This window comes from Lepisosteus platostomus, chromosome 2 (assembly GCF_059453375.1).
Source record: "Lepisosteus platostomus isolate fLepPlt1 chromosome 2, fLepPlt1.hap1, whole genome shotgun sequence".
NCBI classification, from domain to species: Eukaryota; Metazoa; Chordata; class Actinopteri; order Semionotiformes; family Lepisosteidae; genus Lepisosteus; species Lepisosteus platostomus.
Genome location: NC_142612.1, coordinates 69,222,793 through 69,241,602, shown reverse-complemented (window position 1 = coordinate 69,241,602; position 18,810 = coordinate 69,222,793). Strand labels below are relative to the sequence as shown.

Genomic DNA, 18,810 nt, shown 5'->3' with positions numbered 1-18,810 from the left:
TTACAGTAGATGTTAATATAGTCTAGTGTATAATAGAAAATATACATGCATTTAGAGGACTACAGATATTTCATTTAGTAGAATTTACTATTTTTTTACAATACAAGAAGGTAGTTCTCCAAGTGTTTTTGATCTTTTTAGTACCATTTAAATGTGAATGTTAACATTTAAATTCAATTAATCTGACTGTTATATGTGACTGAGCAGTGTTTTCCTACTTACTGCTTCAGGTTTTTTCTGTGTTTCAGTAGCTAACCCTTGAAAAGTTTGAACCATTGTGAAAAGACATTCTTTGCAAGTTGAAGCTTCTGGGATTTAGTGTATCACATTATTCTGAAAAAGGGTTTTCTTAAGAACTCTCACCTCCACAGAAAAATAAAAGAACTCAAAGTCACAGGTCAGACTCCCTTTCCTCTTCTGCCCCACCCCAGTCTTAAATTTAAGATCTTGAGTCACTTGACATTGGTGAATCCATTGCAGGGCAAGCTGGTGAAGGGGCTGTTCTTCACTCCTGGATGAAGTGGTTTCCATCTATTATCCATTGTCCACTCATCCATAGAGCATTTTGTGATCCTTTGGCATGAAAAGTTCTATAAGCTTTAATCAATCAGTTGATCTGAGTTGGTTCAGTATCACCAACCTGAAAATCGTTATGTGAACACACCAAACGGTGCCAGAATTAATCATTGTAAAAACATATTAAAATAGTGGACGTTTTCCAGAAGCATTGTAGACATTAAACACCAATGTCACATGTACTACACTGTTTAACTAAGCTTTGCTTTATTTTTCTTTCTGTGGCCAGAAGGATTCTATGGACAGTTGGCATAATAATTACCTCTGTTGGTTTCATTACGGTGTTTTTACGGCTATTTCTGTTGATGTGAGTCACGAATAGTAAGAAAATCTGGAAGACATGAGGAAGAAGGACGAGACTGAAGAGTAAGAAGACTTAAGAGGGCTGAAGTTTTGTGATTAAATGTCGTGCATTGTCTATCTTCTGTTAACCACATAAAGAGAAATTTCCAGATTGCTTTGTTTTCATTAATGATCCTGTTACCATGGTAGGTCTGAATTGCCTTCTTTTCCTTCCAGGTGATCTGATGTGTCAATAGAATGGCTATCTACTGATAAGAGCAACAGCTCCAGCCTGGAGACATTGACGTTCAGATGCATTAATGTAATGGGTGCCTTGTACTGAAGTTCCCTTTCCAGCAACACTTAAAACCAGGTAAGAAATAGTGTCCCGGCTTTTTTTTCCACTTCAGGTATGGAAAGAATAGAGAGCACCGTAGACTTTATCATTAACATATGCATGTGTGTCAATGCAGTTTGTACAAGCTCATTGATTGTGTACTGTGTGCTTTTAAACATCAAGGACTGGTATGTCATGAAAGAGGGAAATACTGTCTGATGAAGGAAGCTGGGCTCTTACACTACTGATGACACCATTCATCACAAAATGCATGAAAAACTTTGTCGCGTTAAACTTGTGTGAATTCAAAACTGATAAACAGCAGAGATTACCGTCTAGGCCCTTTTGGAGATAAATGCAAGAGTGTGAAACAAACAACCATTTCTGCCAGTATTAGGCAAACCAGTTATTTTTAACAAAGTCATTTTCAAGTTAAAGCTTAATATCGAGGTATTTGGATTAACATTACTTATTACTGTAGTATTAATTATTACTAGAGTAGTCAAGATCTGCAAGTCTTTTCACAGCAATTCATACTAATCAACAGAAAGCTTGTTAAGGCTTTTTATGCCTTTTTTCTTTTTCATAAAGGAAGGAAAGAGAATGGTCTCAAGGAACACGTACATTTAAATGGGATAAATAGCAGCTGAATTCTTATTTGAAATTCCCATCATTTAATTGTCCTGTATATTTGTCAAGGCTTTGGTCTTCATGTATTAAAACACTCAGCCACACAACATGCTACTATAAAGTATTTTTATTTGTACAATTTATCTTGGCATTTGTCAGAGCCCTCTCCATTGTCAACAGAGATATAAATACACTCTAGCCTTTACACATTAATAAATGAAATCCATACACACAAAACCTAACAGTACAAAGGAACCAGGCAATATTGTTGTTATGGAATAAAACACTGTTGTATGGAATGAAGTGAAATTAAAACAATATTTTATAGACTAGATTTTTAACCAAAGTAGATCTTGTAATAGCCCTAAAATTTTAATCAGAGATATAAAGGTCTATTTGATCTTTCTGTAAGGTATTCATGCTTTACGAGTAAATGAATTACTTGGTGACTGGAGACGTTTGTGTAATATTGTTGAATTTATAGGTGCTCTATTCACCATTCTCTTCAATTGAACTTTACTTAAAGCTACAGTTTACAGATGTAGAGAAAAGATAGGAATTAAAGACTGTTCTCATCACAAACAACAGAGAAAAAATATGTGGTTATTTGATTTTTATTATCTATATTTTTAGCTATTTTATGGAATATCAAAGAAAATTTGTTTCTGCATTTTATGTGCATTTGGAGAATTGAACTCATGCCTGCTGATTAACATTCTCTGAGCTAGCATTATTAACAGGATTTTATTATCATAAAAGGGAGCCTAAGCTACAAAATATACCCTCACAGTAACACTATCTTAAATGATAGATAGAAATATCCGGTTGTTAAACATCTCACATCTGAGTTAGGTGTTAATTATGGTAACTTTTCCCACTTTGAAAGGTGGCACACAGTCCAAGTTACGTCCTAAATATTAAAGGTCTCTAGCATCTTAAATGATTAGTTCTTAGTTCCCCATTATTAAAGAACAAACACCTGCTATCACATCTGCAGAGATGACTCAGCTTTACATACATAAAAGGCAGCAATTTATGGTTTTGATATGTACATGTGTGATAGTTACAAATCGTAATCATGGAAACACTGACAATTTCAACTCCTCTGAAACAGCTTTACATTCATTACACAGTAAAATGGCTGTGAATGTTAATGCTACTGAGTGGGGATAGCTGCTGTACTGTCAAGTAATTTAATTATTGGAAAACACTACAGGGAGTTGTGGGACAATGGAATGAGCTATTCAGCTGATACCCCTGCGTTTTTCAATAAGCAGCTGAATGAGATACGTTGATCAGTTAACTACTAATTACCCATTGAACTAGGTGGGCTGAATAGCCTCCTCTCGTTCTTGTGTTTTGTTGTAAGATATATCAAAAACTTTGAAATAAAGGAATTCTATATTTCAGCTGGATCATTGGAAAATGAAAACAATGCAGAATTTCAAAGTTGAAAGTAAGCCTTATCCATTGTGAAAACCATTTTTAAAACCTCCATTAAATTATATACTGTAAATATGAGCTGAGATACTCTATCACAGACGAGATAAGACCCTATACACACTGTATCAGTGATTGCTTGTATATTTGTTTAACATTCACCAGTTAATTAAGATATAGGTTGTCTCTATACAACGATGGAGGTCAATCTCTGATTGTGCCTGATCACTGCAGGAGAACCTAGTTACTCCACTTAATTGAAAATAAGGCACTCTGGAACTGAAAACGGAAAGGTTCTCAAATGGAGTAGCTCCATGCTTAGAGAACCACATATCCTCTTAACTTAGAGTAGGACAGCTGAGAGAAGTGGAAATGGAGAGCACTTGGCAATTGCACATTCAGGTGAAAAAAAGGGAAAATAATTTTAGATTCTCAACTGTAATGAAAAAATACCTCACCATCCTAACATTTCACCCATCACGACAGCAGAAGAGATTGAAAGCTGAATGTGTGGTTGTGCTACCAAACCAGAATAACTCTTCTTTGTAAATGTTTCTTGACAAAACCTTTGTTTTTTATGTTTAGGATGGTGTAAAGCATCCTCACCCCTGTCTGTGTCTGTGGGAATGTCATTGCCAGTCCTCAAAGACCTTCAAGGCTTTTTAATTTTGATATCTTGCTTAACTAAGCATTTTCCTATACTTTGGGATAGGAATGTGCTCCAGTAATATACTTAGTTTAATTTTAAGTTGATACGGTGACAGTAAAAACTTACTTGAAGATTGGCCCTATGCATCATTTCTAATTATTGGCTGTATAAGGAAGAACATATCTAATCATTTGGAACAGTAATAAATAGTGTTTTATCCAAGGTGTCAACTCCTACCTACATTGATTTATGTAATTACTGTAAAGAAAGAACTAATTACTGTTACTGAATCATTTTGCAGCTACTAGGTGCACCAAATGCATCTAAAATTATGGAACCAATACTACTATTTTGCAATTCTTACACATCTTTCTTAGACTTGTAATAAATAAAATGCATTTGATCACAATTAGAAGTGGTTTTATAGTGTATTCTCATTAGTAGTATTTTTGCTATAAGCACAACTGACTGACGTGCATTTGCCTCCAAAAAATCATGTTCTTTTTCTTTCCCATGGAACTAGATAGGGCTTAAACAAAGCAGTTATTTTATTAATGGGGTGCTACACATTTTATTTCTCATTTCAGTGTGACCTAATGTGCCGCTCTTCCTTTAAATCTACAACCCTGTGATTCTTATACAGGTCATAACCATCTAAAATGTTGTTCCTCTTTGAATTCTCAGTTGAATAGTACCAAAAAAAAAACTTGAATCGGTGGTTCCAGTAGTTAACTTATTAAGTAATCAAGGGCTAATCAAGGCTAAAACTCTGCCTGTACCCTGCGACAAAAAGGACCATCTGACACCCCAGTCCAGACAAAGATGGAAGGGTTCTCTTTGGACTTGTTCTTTACCATTTGTTTGAAGGTTATGAAAACAGCAAACAATGACATTTGATGCAGTGAGCAGTAAAAAGATCAAACAAATACAAAGCTTGAGGCTGAGGAGTGTTTAACAGAAAAGGCTAAACAGATGTCAGAAGATAAAGGTCATAGCCAGTTAAATAAAGAGTCAAATCTCATAAATAACTGGTGTCAAATAGCAGCTTGCTGTTTAAAAATGTGGAATAATTGATAAGTTCACAGTTAAATGCTCAGTTGCAGTACAAGATATACTTGTTCCTAACATTATTATTCCTCTTCCAGGTTCGTTGGCTGGGCCTGTGTGTGATGAGCTCACTTACTGTAACAGAAGCGTAAAGAAAGGGGATGAGTATCACGTAAGTCACTCTGTAGGTAATGAGAGTTGGGCATATGATCAAAACCCATTTTTCCACAATCTGCTGTCAAACTGATAGGATTTATTTAAAAAGCATAAAAGATTTGTTTAAATAGTTAATAAATAGATTTAAATAAATAGATTAAATACTGTAGTTTAGTCTAAATCACCCATTTTGTCCAAATGTTATACAGTCCTGTGGATAGAAAACGTGGTTCTATTGCAACCACTAATAGAATGCGGTTCTATAGGTCACATGTGACCTTGTGATATTTCATAATGCCATAATTTCACCTCAATCCATCACATACTAATCCTTTAGAAGTAGCTAGACATGTAAAAAAAAATTTACTACCGGCATCACATCATCTTACACATCATGGTAGCAGTCAGAAACCATGTGTGTCTGAATTAGAAAATGTAAAATAATTCCACTTCTGGGAGTTAGTACTTTTTTAGGGGGATGTTCTCTTGACATGTGTCACTGTTGTCTTTTTACAGGAGGAAGCTGAAAGAAATGCTAAAAATATTTATTGAGAGCAGGGGGAAGCTACAATTACAAATTATTTGTAAATTGGGTTAAATACATTGAAAAACGTGAAAAAAAAAACTTGATGTGATACACATCACTAATCACAGGGGATTTGCTTAACATATAACTGTAGGAAATGGTCACCTGGAACAATTCAGCCAAGGTTCTTTGGGATCCTGCGGTGACGGAGACGTTTAGAGGAGGACTAAATGAAAGCTCTCAAAATTCGGAATTGTGGTTTATGACGCTACGCAACTGGCACCTACAGCTGTTCCTCATCCCCGCGGCCATCTTTACCACCCTGACCCTGACCATCAACCCCCTCCTGCTTATCAGCATCACCTCGTCCAGGAGTCTCAGGCAGGAGACGCGCTACATCCTGCTGGCCAACACCTTGCTGGCTGATGTCCTCTTCCTGGTCCTCAACCTCTCCATTTCCATCTGCAACATGACAGGGCAGCAGCTTCGGAAGCAGCTGTGCGAGGTGCTCATAGCGGCCACAGTCACGGCCTACTGCGGCGGGGTCATGACCATCACTTTCATGGTCGTTGACACTTACGTGGCTGTCCGTTGGCCCTTGCACTACCAGAACCTGCTGCCCACTTCCAGGACTAAGAAGATCCTGGCTGGGGTGTGGATCTTGGCAGCCCTGTATCCTACAACTGTGGTGATCATCTTGGAGACTCTGGACGTTAGTTCCCAGAGGAGGCAGAGAGTTTGCCTCATGCTTATGACGCTGGGATCCGGATCTTTGGGAGATGCAATGATCATAGGAGTCCATACCTACTTCTCTCTAGGAGTCGTGCTCTGCTCTTCCCTGATCCTGTATTGCTACATCCACCTCTATTTCGTCACCAAGACCGCCGGCATCTGGCAGAGTCGCTATTCCAGGGCCAGGGTAACTCTTCTGGCCCATGCCGTCATGCTCCTGCTCTATTTCGGCCCAGGCCTGGTCTTCGCTGTCGAACTCATCCTCTTTCACCATCCCTCAGTCAGCATGGATGTCAGGGTTTGGGTGAACATCACAAATTTCAACCTGTTAATGCTGCTGCCCAGAGCTTGCTTCCCTTACCTGTATGGCCTGAGATACCGGGAGATCTCAGACACTCTCAGGGGGCTCTTCCACAGACGGAAGATGAGCCAAATCAGAGCCGCATAGTTGCCACTGAAACTTAGCAAAGTTACCAAACTAGAAAATGTTGACAAATGGAAAATCCCAATATTTACAATGAAGAAATGTATGAATTTTGGCAGTAAAGATAATTGTAAATATATAAGAAATTGTTTTTAAAAAATATATTAACCTGGTATTACAAGACATGATTCTATTTTAGTGTTTACAAAAATGTATTATTTTCTTCACAACCATATATACAGTATATAATATGGTTCTATACAACCATTATGTTCCTGCCTGTATCATAATTAAAATTAGGGCAAAATTATAGAAGTATGGCTTTGTTTTGCTTTTTAATTTAAAAATCTATAGTGATTCCATTAAACAGCTTAATATTAAACCCTTTAAGTAATCAATATAGTACTTAAAGATACATTTTTTGTGCAACAGACGATTTACCAGTGGAATTATAATCAAAATACAAGTCTGGAACATGCAGGACACTATAGTTTAACTGCCTTATATTGCTCACAACTGTAACTATTACTTATAAAGCTAATGCCATTTTGATTTTTTTTTTACTTTTAAAGCTTTTTGAGTGTAACACGTGTATTTATTTCTGGCACGCCAAAGGAGTTTAAGTGTTTCTATATTTCTACACCAAACCTACTTACACTGCAGTGCTTGTTTGCTCAATCATTCTTGTTGCAGCCATGAATCTATGCTTTGCTGAAGATAATCTAGCAAAAAAGGAATTATGCACAGGAACTGTTGTCTTCACCTCTGAGTGAGAAGCAGCAGGTTTAGAATATTTTACCCTGCTCTTAAAGTAATTGAGCTCTTAGGTTTAAAGTAAAACTCCAGGAGCTGCTGTTATCTGTTAACAAAACATATTTTGCTAAACAAGTATGGTGAACCTTAAGTAACACAGTACAATGCCATTTTACTTGTCATTTGCTCAGAAGTCGGCAGTCGGAAACAATTTTAGTCTGCACAAATAAGGACCCTGTCTTTTTATTGTCAACAAAAACTATTATTATTATTATTATTATTATTGAGTTAAATTAGGAAAACATTCAGAGGCTGGTAGTGGAAGATGACAGCATTGATGACTTCTAATCTTTTACAAATTGTGTTTTTGGTATTCATTCTAACAGCTTTCTAAAAGTTGCATTTTCCGCTTTTCAACGCATATTGGTATAATTTAATTATTTTGGCCTGTACTGTAAAACCTGAAATGCAGTGCATCCCAAGGAAAGAAAGCAAATGGATTATTCAAGGATGCCATATTATTTTGAGTTTATCCTGCAGGGTTTATCTGGACTCTCCTTTTGAACAAAGACTGGATGGTCAGAGAGAGTTCCATGCATCTGAAGCCATACAGATAGGGCGTCAAAACCTTGGGCAAAGGCAGCACTATATTGTTAATGACCATGCTCACATAAAGTACAGAAGTACTGTCTATCAGTTTATAGGACAAAAGAATCTTTTGGATGATCAGGAGGACCGTGGGAAGAAAGTAAAAAATGAAGATTACGGAGTGGATGGAAATTGTTTGCCTGGCCTTGGAAGGCATCCCGTTCCAAATCCCTGACTTTCTGGTCTTCGAGACCAACAGATAAAAACATACAAAGATTAAAACAAAACAGGAAGAGCACAGCACCACCAGGGTGATGTAGTTAACTTCTATGATGGCTGATGAGGGCTGAAGCAGGTAGATCATGAGATTGAAGTAGCAAATTGGGATTTCACACACGAAAGCATGATCGTTTGAAACAGCCAAGAATGAGATTAGGGGGACTATGGAGGACAAGACCCAGATAGCAGCTATAATCTTCACTGCTCTAGAGGGAGTGATGATTGAGTTGTATTGCAGAGGCCAGTTCACAGCCAAGTAGATGTTCACCCCCATCACAGTAATGTTTAGCACTCCAGAGAAGAACACAACCAACAGAAGTCCTAGAAGAATGTCGCAGAGCTTAGCAGGAAAAAACACAGGGGAGATGTTAGTTGCCGTCACAGTGAAATTGATGGAGCAGTAAAGTAAATCGATAATTAAGCTGTTGGCCAGCAGCCTGAATCTCGTCTCCTGGTGGAGGGCATGACTAGAGAATATCGCAAAAAGGGTTACTGGGTTTGCCAACAACAAAGCAAACTGAAAAACCGTTGCAGGAATGACGAAGTATTTTCCAGTTCCAGAGACTATAATTTCGATCCATCTCTTCAAGATCCTATCATTTGCATGGATGTCCGACAGACTAGAGGTATTCCAGGAGAAATGATCCACGAGATTTTTTGAGAAGTTGAAAGCAATCTTGTTTATCATGGTACAATTCATATCTCCCGGTGTTCGTATAAGCACTTCTGGCTTTTAAGATTTGTCCTGTTATCCTTATTTGTTAGAGGGTCATTGAATATCTTCAGCTGCTAAAATTGATCTCTCCCATAATTTCATCATAATTGATCAGTTATGGTGAATCTTTTTGCAAATGCTGTTCAGCTATTTTTCTTGTGCACAATTCTTCACCGGAGATGCTCTTATAAAAAAGGCTTGATGGATGGTTGTTCTCAGTGAAAAACACTAAGAAAGCAAAGCCTAGTTTTCCTTATCAGCTTTGATAAAAATGTCTTCTGTTGTGGAATTGATTTTTTTGAAGAAATACTGTGACTAAAATAATTTTTGTTTATAATAACTTTTGCCCACGCACCTTATTTTCCTCTAGATTTCAGCTTGGTGGCTTCTAGTCCTGTGAGCTCTGAGACTGTAAGGCACTTGTCTCAAAGTCAGGTATCAAATAATGATTCTTTTCATTGCTATTTTTCCTCGACAAATAAATATAGACTGGTTGCCAGGTGCCTTAGATGTTTTGATCACATTTACGCTGGTATTCTTCATCATGTTTCCTCATAAAAACAGAGGGATTGTGTCTTTGTGCTCCACACTGGAATGCAGTGCTTGAAGAAGAATCTAAATGGATATGTGAGGCAGTGGTTGTTTCAATCAGATACAAAAGTGAGATGGCTAGGAAGAAGTACACACTGTAGGTTGTAATTGATTAGAGCAAGCCTTCAGACATGTCACAATGGGAGTGAAAGGGAGTACTTCACGCTGTGACTAAGTATGCCACAGTTGGACATCAGAAAACCAGTAAGATAAACACAATTGGAAAGAAACAGACCTAAGACCTCATCTTTGCACAGGGTAGAAGTGAATAAAATTAGTTTTTTGACTGTATCTCATAGATGAGACTTTGAAAAACATACTGTAAGTACTACAGAGTGAGTCATTTGTGACCTGTGGAGAACTGAAGTTTAACTTCCAGTGTTTAATTTCGTCCAATGCTTCTTCATGCTCAACAAGCATAGACACTGTTGAAGCATCTTAGCAATCGAAAGGGAAAATGCAGAAAAAAAGAAGGGTGGGAATTTTTAACATTTATATTGTGGTTGTTTTGTTACTTGAATTTGTCTTCACATTTATTTTTATTTTTGTCTTTCATTATAAGAGATTCAATGGAACAGGAAACCTCTAAGGTCAATAGAACACATTAATGAAAATAAGATCACTGGAAAAAAGCTTTCCACTGCAAGTTGGAAAGTTTGTGTTAATATAAGATAAAGCAAACTAAAAAGTGTCCTGCTTTTTTCTGCTTGTCTAGAAAACAAGGCTCATGAGACCCCTTTTGAATAGCACTAATCCTGATTCACTCCAAAGGACTATGGAGAAGAAGGAATGTATCCATTTACCTGAGTACTGCTGTTTGCTTGAGTTAATGTGTTCTTTGGGAGTCCTTAGCAAGTGCGCCCATTGTCAATTGATTGCTCTGACATTCATTAATCTAAAGCTTTTAATGTTCGTTAACAGCTTGGCAGAGTTTCTGCAAGCCACCCTTCAGCCTTAAGAGAAATAGGTTCCTCTGCCGGCCAAGCATTCTGCCTGATACAGGTGGAATTTGTTTTTCAAATTCACTTTAATGGATGCTGAAGCCACATTTCTCTCTCTGCTGTGCACTTTCGGGACCTGGTACAACAGCTCAGGCTCTGCTGAAGGGAGCTCCAAAACGTCAAATACAACCAACTCCTCCACAGGCAGCCTGGAACGATTCACTGTGGAGTGGCAGCACTTCTCGCCCCCATGGCAGATGAGTCTCCTGCAGATCTGCCCCATCCTTTGCTTCCTGGCTGTCCTGCTAGTGATTCCTCTTATCTTAGTGAAAGTCTTCTCCAACCCCAGGATGCGTCAAGAAACTCGCTACCTACTTCTGGCCAACGCCTTGCTGTGTGACCTGATGTTCATCTCCTTCTATATGCTGACCACCTGCTTCAGTGCCGCTGGAGTGCTCATGAGCAAGGAGGCCTGTGCGTCACTGCTCTACTTTTTAGGTGTTTTCTATGGAGCCGGAGTTCTCACCACCAAAGCCATGGTGCTGGACACCTCCTTGGCTGTGCTGCTGCCTCTCCGGTACTTGTCTCTCTGGCCGGTTTCCAGGACCAAGAAGGCCATTCTGATGATGTGGCTCTCCTCCTTGCTTTTGCCCGCCGCCAGCGTGGGGCTGTTTTTGTGGTATCAATCCAGTAGTCCTTGTATGATGCAGATTTGCTCCTTGCCCTGGCTGCTTGTCTTGACGGTGAACAGTTCTAGACCCTTGCGTGTGTCCTTGCTGGTAGCACTAACATGCCTCCTGGTCTGCCTGCTCCTGGTCTTCTGTGGCTACGTCATACTGTACTACAAGACTAGGCACTCTGGGATATGGAGAGGATGCTTCTCCCGGGCTAAGGGAACATTCCTGATCCATTACCTGCTCTTATTCCTGTCCTGCTGCCCGGCGCTGGTGCTTGTGATTGAACTCCTACTGTACACAGGCAATGGTATTGATCTGAGGACGGATCTCTGGGTGTCTCTAGTCATATGCAACATCCTGGTGGTGCTACCCAAAACTCTGTGCCCCTACATGTATGGACTGAGGTACAGGGACTTATCCAAAGCTGTCCTGGCATTCTACAGGCTAAAATGGCCAAGCCCAGCAGTGTCCCCACTTACATAGTGTTTGGGATTAAGCACAGCAGGAATGGCAGAAGCTGTCCAGAAAATGGGCAGTGATTAGATTTTTATTTGTTGTTGTATCAAGGTAGGGTTAATTGTCCTTTTATTATTTCTTATCAATCATAAGATTGTGATTAGGTATTTATTTGATATTATTGCATTATTGTGAGTATCTTCACAGCACATTAGGCACTGTGGTATTTTAATACCATTTGCCAATATAGCTTGAATAAAGCTGCGAGTCTCATAAATAGAAAAGCCACTTCTGAGATCAGGGTTTCTGAAGTGTTAGTGACAAGCTGCATGGTGAGATGTGTTAGAAGAAGGTGATGTACACTTGCACAGTGGCTGTTCTAAATTTGATATTCACCGAGATATCTGAAATGTCTGTTCCTGACATTATTAACAGAAATAAAGCAATTAAGTTTGCAGACACTAAAATAACGCATTAGTTATTATGGCCCATTTGATGGGTGGCACCTTGTTTCTACTTTCTCGGGGTGGAAACAAAACACATTGACCTTTATTTTCCAGTGTTACACATTTGATCATAATATTCTAAAATAATTCTTAGTAAATTTTTAGTGTGTTTATTGTTATGTAGGTGAAAGGATCTGTGAACTACTCACTTACATATAATACAAGCTATCATAATTTAAAACATAGAGCTTCACATCTTCAAATCGCATAAGAGAGAGGAGTGATGCTGCACCATTTTAAAAATTGTATTCACTTTTTTGGTTTCTGGGGAATAATATTGCATTATTTCTAAATTAATAGCATGTGTGTTTCCAAAATGAGAAGCAAAATAATGTATAAGAACTGATCATTACAACCACTAGTGTGTCTCACTAAATCCTGTAAGATTGTGGTTTCATTAGCTAAGCCAGTGGGAGCCTGTTCTCTAAAAGAGACAAGGACTTGCTAAGACACATCTGTTTCAGCAGAAAGCTATTCCCAGATGATTTTTACTGTTATCATCCAGTGCCTACTTCCTACTTCAAGTGATTTCTGTTCTGAGAGTGTCAAGGTATCATCCATGAGTTCAAATAACAGCTGGATAATGAGAGAATACAGTGGGAGAATTGGGGTACCTTTCAGTATTGTGCTTGTCATAGAGTAAACTACCATATTGGGTTCACCTTTAGGATGGGCTTTTAAAGGATGTCCAGAAGGCACAAGTGAGGAAATCACTGTGAATTTGACTGAGTAAAGAGGAAATGCATTACAACAAAAGTCATACTAATGTGGATTTAGTTTTATTACACATCAAAGTGATTTCACAGTCTTTGTAGCTCAGAAACAGAATATAAAGAGATATAATGGACAAATAGACATTTGGCAATAATTTTAAAGGCAACATTTATTTTTATTCAGAAGTGGGTCAGACATTGCATCCAAAACCAGGAAGGAGGTTTCACAAAGCAGCTACGTGTTTGTTCATGATAAGCTCTAACGTGAGGCTGCTTTTTGCTGTGTGGACAGAAATCAAATCGTTAAGGAAATCTTCAGGGAAACACAGTAAGTCAATTGGAAGCGAATATGTCATAAGTCTGGAAAAAATGATTTTTACATTTGCATTAGATCTGTGCTTGAGTGAAACATTAGTCACTTCCTGTTCAGATGGACAAGCTGAGCTGTACACCCAGAATAAACTGAAACTCTTGTGCCAGGACTGCAAGTATGTTGGATTCATTATTAATCGCTGCTTTTGGTTGGCATCAGTGTCTCAGCAAGCCTCTGTTCATACAGTATAGCAGTTGACAACCAAGCCTCACTATCCTCATCTTCTGAAAGTAACTTAAGGCTAGTGTGCCCAAAACATTGTAAAAGTGCCAGTCAAAATAATGGTCGTAAGTAATAAATAGTAGCAGGATAGCAGAGTGTGTATTTGGATTATATCAAGAGATTCAGAGGGGGTGCTACAGTGCTGTATCAGTTTCAGAGAGAAAAGGGTGTGGACAAATAGTGGTTTGAGAGTAGTGGCTGACCTGACAGAAAACCTAGGCAGGTGGTCATAGCGCTTTATCAGAGTGGCACGAGACCAGGAGACAGACTGCCCTGCTCTAACAGCAATCAGAGGGAGGAGAACTGAAGCACATGAGCTATTTCTTTCTGATATAGGTGAGGAAGTCAATTGTCATGTTTTGTAGAAAGCTGAGTCTATCAGTGTTTTTTTTTAACTGTTTGTTTTATTTCTGATGAATCCATGACCGGATGAAAAACATGTTAAAAACTGTTTTCTAGACAAGTTACAACATCTCAGATCAAAATACCAGCACAAACACAGTTCTAATATACAGTATGCCCACTAAGGGGAGACATTGTTTTATCTTATTTGTGAGCTTTGAAATTGAGTTTTTCTACAATGAGAGATTAGCTAACGAGGCCTTTTGGATCTCTTAAAATGAAAGAGTGCCTGTTTAAAATCAACATTGGCAGATGTTAAAGGAGAGAAATGTATTTCATAGATATAAGGTTTACACGCTGTTATAATGCAGTAAAATTTCATCACCCTGCAACTCACAACTGGCAACCCCCTGAAGCTAAGCAGGTGTAAGCCGGGTCAGTACCTGGATGGGAGACCTCCTGGGAAAAACTAAGGTTGCTACTGGAAGAGATGTTAGTGGAGCCAGCAGGGGGCACTCATCCTGCTGTCTATGTATGTGACGTGGACACTATACTGTAAACGGGCTGTGTTGGATGAGATGTAAAACCAAGGTCCTGACTCTCTGTGGTCATTAAAAATCCCCAGGGCGTTTCTCAAGTAGGGGGTGTAACCTCGGCGTCCTGGCCAAATTTCCCATTGGACCTTACCAATCATGGCCTCCTAATAATCCCCATCTATGAATTGGCATCATTACTCTGCTCTCCCCACTGATAGCTGGTGTGTGGTGAGCTTTCTGGCGCACTATGGCTGCCGTCGCATCATCCAGGTGGATGCTGCACATTGGTGGTGGTGGAGGGGAGTCCCCATTACCTGTAAAGTGCTTTGAGTGGAGTGTCCAGAAAAGCGCTATATAAGTGTAAACAATTATTATTATAATCATGTGGCATTATAAATAACTATTTTCATAGTACAAATGCAATGTTCCACTCACCCTTCTCACATATTTTATTTATCTAGTGGTTCTCTTATTTAAATCAACAAATAAAAGGATTGGTTTCTTACAATTACAAAAGGGTGAAGCAGAACATATATCCTGTTCTGCTGCTTAATTATTTGTTGGGTTGGTGCCTTTTATTTTAAAGCAAAACAAAGGAAAACAAGGAGAGCTGAGTAATTGAAGCATCAGCCCAAACTAGTTTGTGTCCTCAGATTATAAAAATATAAAAATCAGTGCAGTTAATTTTCCACTGGGCAGATATCTTTCTGGTATATTGCAGTTATCTATCATTGGCTATTGCAAATCCCTGGCTTTGCGTGAATAACAGCTGAACAATTTTTTGGATGTGTTTTCCATCCTCTGTTCATGCTTTAACTTGGGCCCTGCAGGTCTTAACAGAACTAATAATTCGTCAAGGTACTTACGTTTTATAGCTCTTGCTTAATTCAAAGGAAGTCTAAAATTTGCATTCTCTCTAAAAATAGTTGGCTGTTGGAAGTTGTTTGAAGAGCAAAAATAATCATTATGATATAAATGTATTAAGCACAAAAGCAGAAATCTGTAATCAATAAGCATAGAAACAGAGAAATATGGCTTTAAAATTCTAAAGCATGACACAGAATTTAGCAGTTTCACTCCAATTAATTAATGGCTTCCCCAGTATCAGTACTAAGAACGTTCAACCTACATAGCTCATTCCAGTGGACAGCAAGGTGGCAGACAGGGCCAGACAGTACTGCTGCCTCCCAGCTCCAGGCTACTGAGGTGCTGTCTGTACGGAGCATGCATGTTTTCCCACTTCCTCTAGTTTCTTCCCATCTTCCCGAAACATGCTGGTTGTGTCTCTAAGTTGTCTCCGTGATCTTGTGTGTGGGATGCCCTGCAATGCACTGCTGTTTCCTCTGAGGTACATTCTCACTTGGTTCCTCTGAACAAGGCTGCAGGCTACTGCTACAATTACCCAGAACAAGACACTTCCTGCTAATGGATGCATCATCAGCCAAGAAAAAACATGCATGCGCTGTCGAAGATAATAGCGTGCAAGGGCACATTTCATTTCCAGACGATTACAAAAGTCCTGTCTTTGAACAACCTGTCATTACCACACACAGAAAAGCTTCCTCAATTAACTCTCCTCTTCTGTCTTTGGTTTCTAAGTTAGCTGCCGGAGATTACACCTACAGACAGGTGACAGACCAGTGTTGCCCAAGTGTTGTGAAATCAGCCCTGTGTTATTTACTAACTTCCTCTCTGCTTGCAGGCAGTGTACAGCATACAGCTCTTTCCCTTAGTACAGTTCCCTCTAGTTTGCACTTCACTTAGGCTCTGTTTTTTTATATATATATAACCCTTGCAACCAAAAAAGGATTATCAGTGGTGAATGCATTGAAAGCATAGTGTGTTGTTGCTCATTCTTTGTTTTGTTTCATATGTATGTGAACCATATATTTGTGTAAGTATATAGAGTACATAGGTGTGTCTTAACCACTATAAGTATATATGCTACAAGTAAATAGTCCTTTAAAAAACAAGTTCTTCCCGGAAAGGTTGTAATCTTTTTTTGTTCTCTGCTCAAATTGTTCCCCATGTTTAAACCAAAGAAAATCAAAATGTATTGTCCAGATGTCTTGTGTTAAGTTGCACAGTGGGGTTGATAATTCTACTTGAGGCTCAGGTATTAATTAACCAATGTAACTGATGTAAAAGTTTGGTTTACTCTAGACAATAAACACCTCTTATAATTAAAAAAGAATCAATTATTTCCCACCATCGATAAATAAATTCTAAAGTCTACAAGAAATCCAGACACAAAGTGATCCCAGTCCTGTCGGTGGTGACAAACCTTGTAATTCCACAGTTAAGACAGGCACTGAAAAATTATCTTAGTTGTATGTAGATTTTACAGTTGCATTTCTGGATGAGCATATCTCTTGGACTAGAAATACATCTATGAGCAGGACTCTATCCAATTTCTGATCAGGAAAATCCTTCTTTCACTTCATGGTTTCTTTCACTTACAGTAAATCTTACCCCTCTCTTACCTTCAGCAGCAGGAGAACTCACAGACACAAGATCTAACAACAGCTAAGCCAAGAAAAAGTGCCGTTTCACCACTCAGACTGCCACTGTTTGACGCCTGGAATCATCACCCCACTCTTCTGCAACTTCAAATGCTCACCAATACCTTCAACAATTTCTCTTTAAGGAGAGGCAGTGAGGCTTATTACAGTATGTTCATCCATTTTCTAACCACGTCTTCCAATTCAGGGTTGCGGGGGAGCAGGAGCCCATCTTGGCAGGCTATGGGTGCAAGGCAGGGTGCACCCTGGTCAAGACGCCAGTCCCTCACAGGGCACACACTCACACCAGGGCCCATTCTCCCAGCAGCCAAGCAACTACCAGTATGTTTTTGGACTGTGCATGGAGGCCAGAACACCCAGAGGAAACCCTTGTGAACATTTAAACTCCAGACAGAGAGCCTCCCAGGTCTGGAATTTTACCCAGCTCCAGCACTGCGTGGCAGCATTGCTCACCACTGTGCCACCATGCCACCCTTATTACATTCATATAGTGTGAAAAAAAGTATTGCCGCAGCTCTGGAAAGGTAATAGCAGACGGTCTTTTATCATCATTAAGTATCCAGCAGCCCTTGGGGGAAAATCACAGCACTGTGTTGAATGGTGTTTTTACTGTTTCACACACAGAATACACTAATGATCCAGATGTCATAAAAGGCCCCAAAAATGTGGTCACACAAAACGTTAAAGCAAAAAATAATGACGGGACTTTTTGGTACATGAGAAAACGTGAAGCTTTTCCACGCTAACGCGTATTGTAATGTGTCCGTCCTCTGACACAGGCGTTCCACTGTGTGGCGAAAAAACAACAGTCAAAACCAAGTAGGAATGAAGTGAAACCAGGAGATGTTGTAAAAACGGACATAAACAGAGCATAAACGTTAAGAAGGAACAGCAGGCACCACACAATTAGAATTGAAAAACAGAACTTCTTCATATTTTGGAAGTGGGGCGAGGAACCATCTGTTTCTGTTATAACACTTCCTATTTTAGAGTTTCCTATTCGATCCTGTTGTGCTGTGTGGTGTTTTTTTTAAGAGATTGCCTCTTGAGTTGTGTCCACTGACAGTGTTTTATTTTGTAGTATATTTTAGGGAAAACTAATAACAGTATAAAAATCCTTTAGTTGGTGAAGCTGCATAGAGACCAGGGAAATATGCAATTTAATCTCATAATAATTCAATTTCACCTTATTTCTTTGAGAATCATGTAACTATTTTTCAATGGTCCCTAAACATACATGCATTAATTCCAACTAGACATGGGTTTTGCAAGTACATACTGTAGTTAATGTGCAGGAAAATAAAATAACAGCATACAGACTATCTTACATCAACTCCCAACCCAGTTCTCTCTCTCTATATATATATATTTAAAATTCAGCAGGTTCTCTTTGTTTGAAAAGTCAGTAGTAATTCAAGGTAACTATGCTGATTAAACCAGAATTGAAACGCATGATACAAAAACAAAACCTGTTTCCTGGAGCTCTGCTGCCATACAGTCTATTATAGGCACAATAGAGGCATATGGAGGAGCAGATGGTTGTTTACGTGATGATTATGAAATCCGAGGAATTTAAAAAAAAGGAGCTCTTGACCACGTGAGTTACAGCTGGCGCAATAATACATGTACAGTCGTTTACCTGGAACTGGCACTTTGTTTGCAAACAAAAGCCGGCCACGTGGAGACGGGGGGTGTAGGGAAATGTAGTTTTTGAAGAAGGTGCATTACACCACTTTTTCCAGAAATAGCACGACTAATGAAATACACCTCCCACAAACCTCAACACTTTAAGATGAT

At 38.9% G+C, this 18,810-nt stretch overlaps 2 protein-coding genes across 2 annotated transcripts; both read left to right on the top strand.

The window, feature by feature from the left end:
• The first annotated feature begins 987 nt into the window (after positions 1-987).
• LOC148676942 (putative G protein-coupled receptor 148) lies at positions 988-7,385 on the top strand. Its single transcript, XM_088615956.1, has 3 exons — positions 988-1,231; positions 5,060-5,133; positions 5,634-7,385. Exon 3 carries the CDS (start codon positions 5,801-5,803, stop codon positions 6,821-6,823), a length of 1,023 nt encoding a protein of 340 aa, XP_088472082.1. The 5' UTR covers positions 988-1,231; positions 5,060-5,133; positions 5,634-5,800; the 3' UTR covers positions 6,824-7,385.
• Positions 7,386-8,391: 1,006 nt separating this feature from the next.
• On the top strand, positions 8,392-16,489 carry LOC148676941 (putative G protein-coupled receptor 148). Its single transcript, XM_088615945.1, has one exon. The coding sequence runs from the start codon at positions 10,756-10,758 to the stop codon at positions 11,824-11,826; it is 1,071 nt and encodes a 356-aa protein (XP_088472071.1). The 5' UTR covers positions 8,392-10,755; the 3' UTR covers positions 11,827-16,489.
• The last annotated feature ends 2,321 nt before the right edge of the window (positions 16,490-18,810 follow it).

Excerpts from the sequence above, each read along its gene's own strand:
- LOC148676942 (XM_088615956.1), top strand. The coding sequence starts at position 5,801 with ATGGTCACCTGGAACAATTCAGCCAAGGTTCTTTGGGATCCTGCGGTG.
- LOC148676941 (XM_088615945.1), top strand. The coding sequence starts at position 10,756 with ATGGATGCTGAAGCCACATTTCTCTCTCTGCTGTGCACTTTCGGGACC.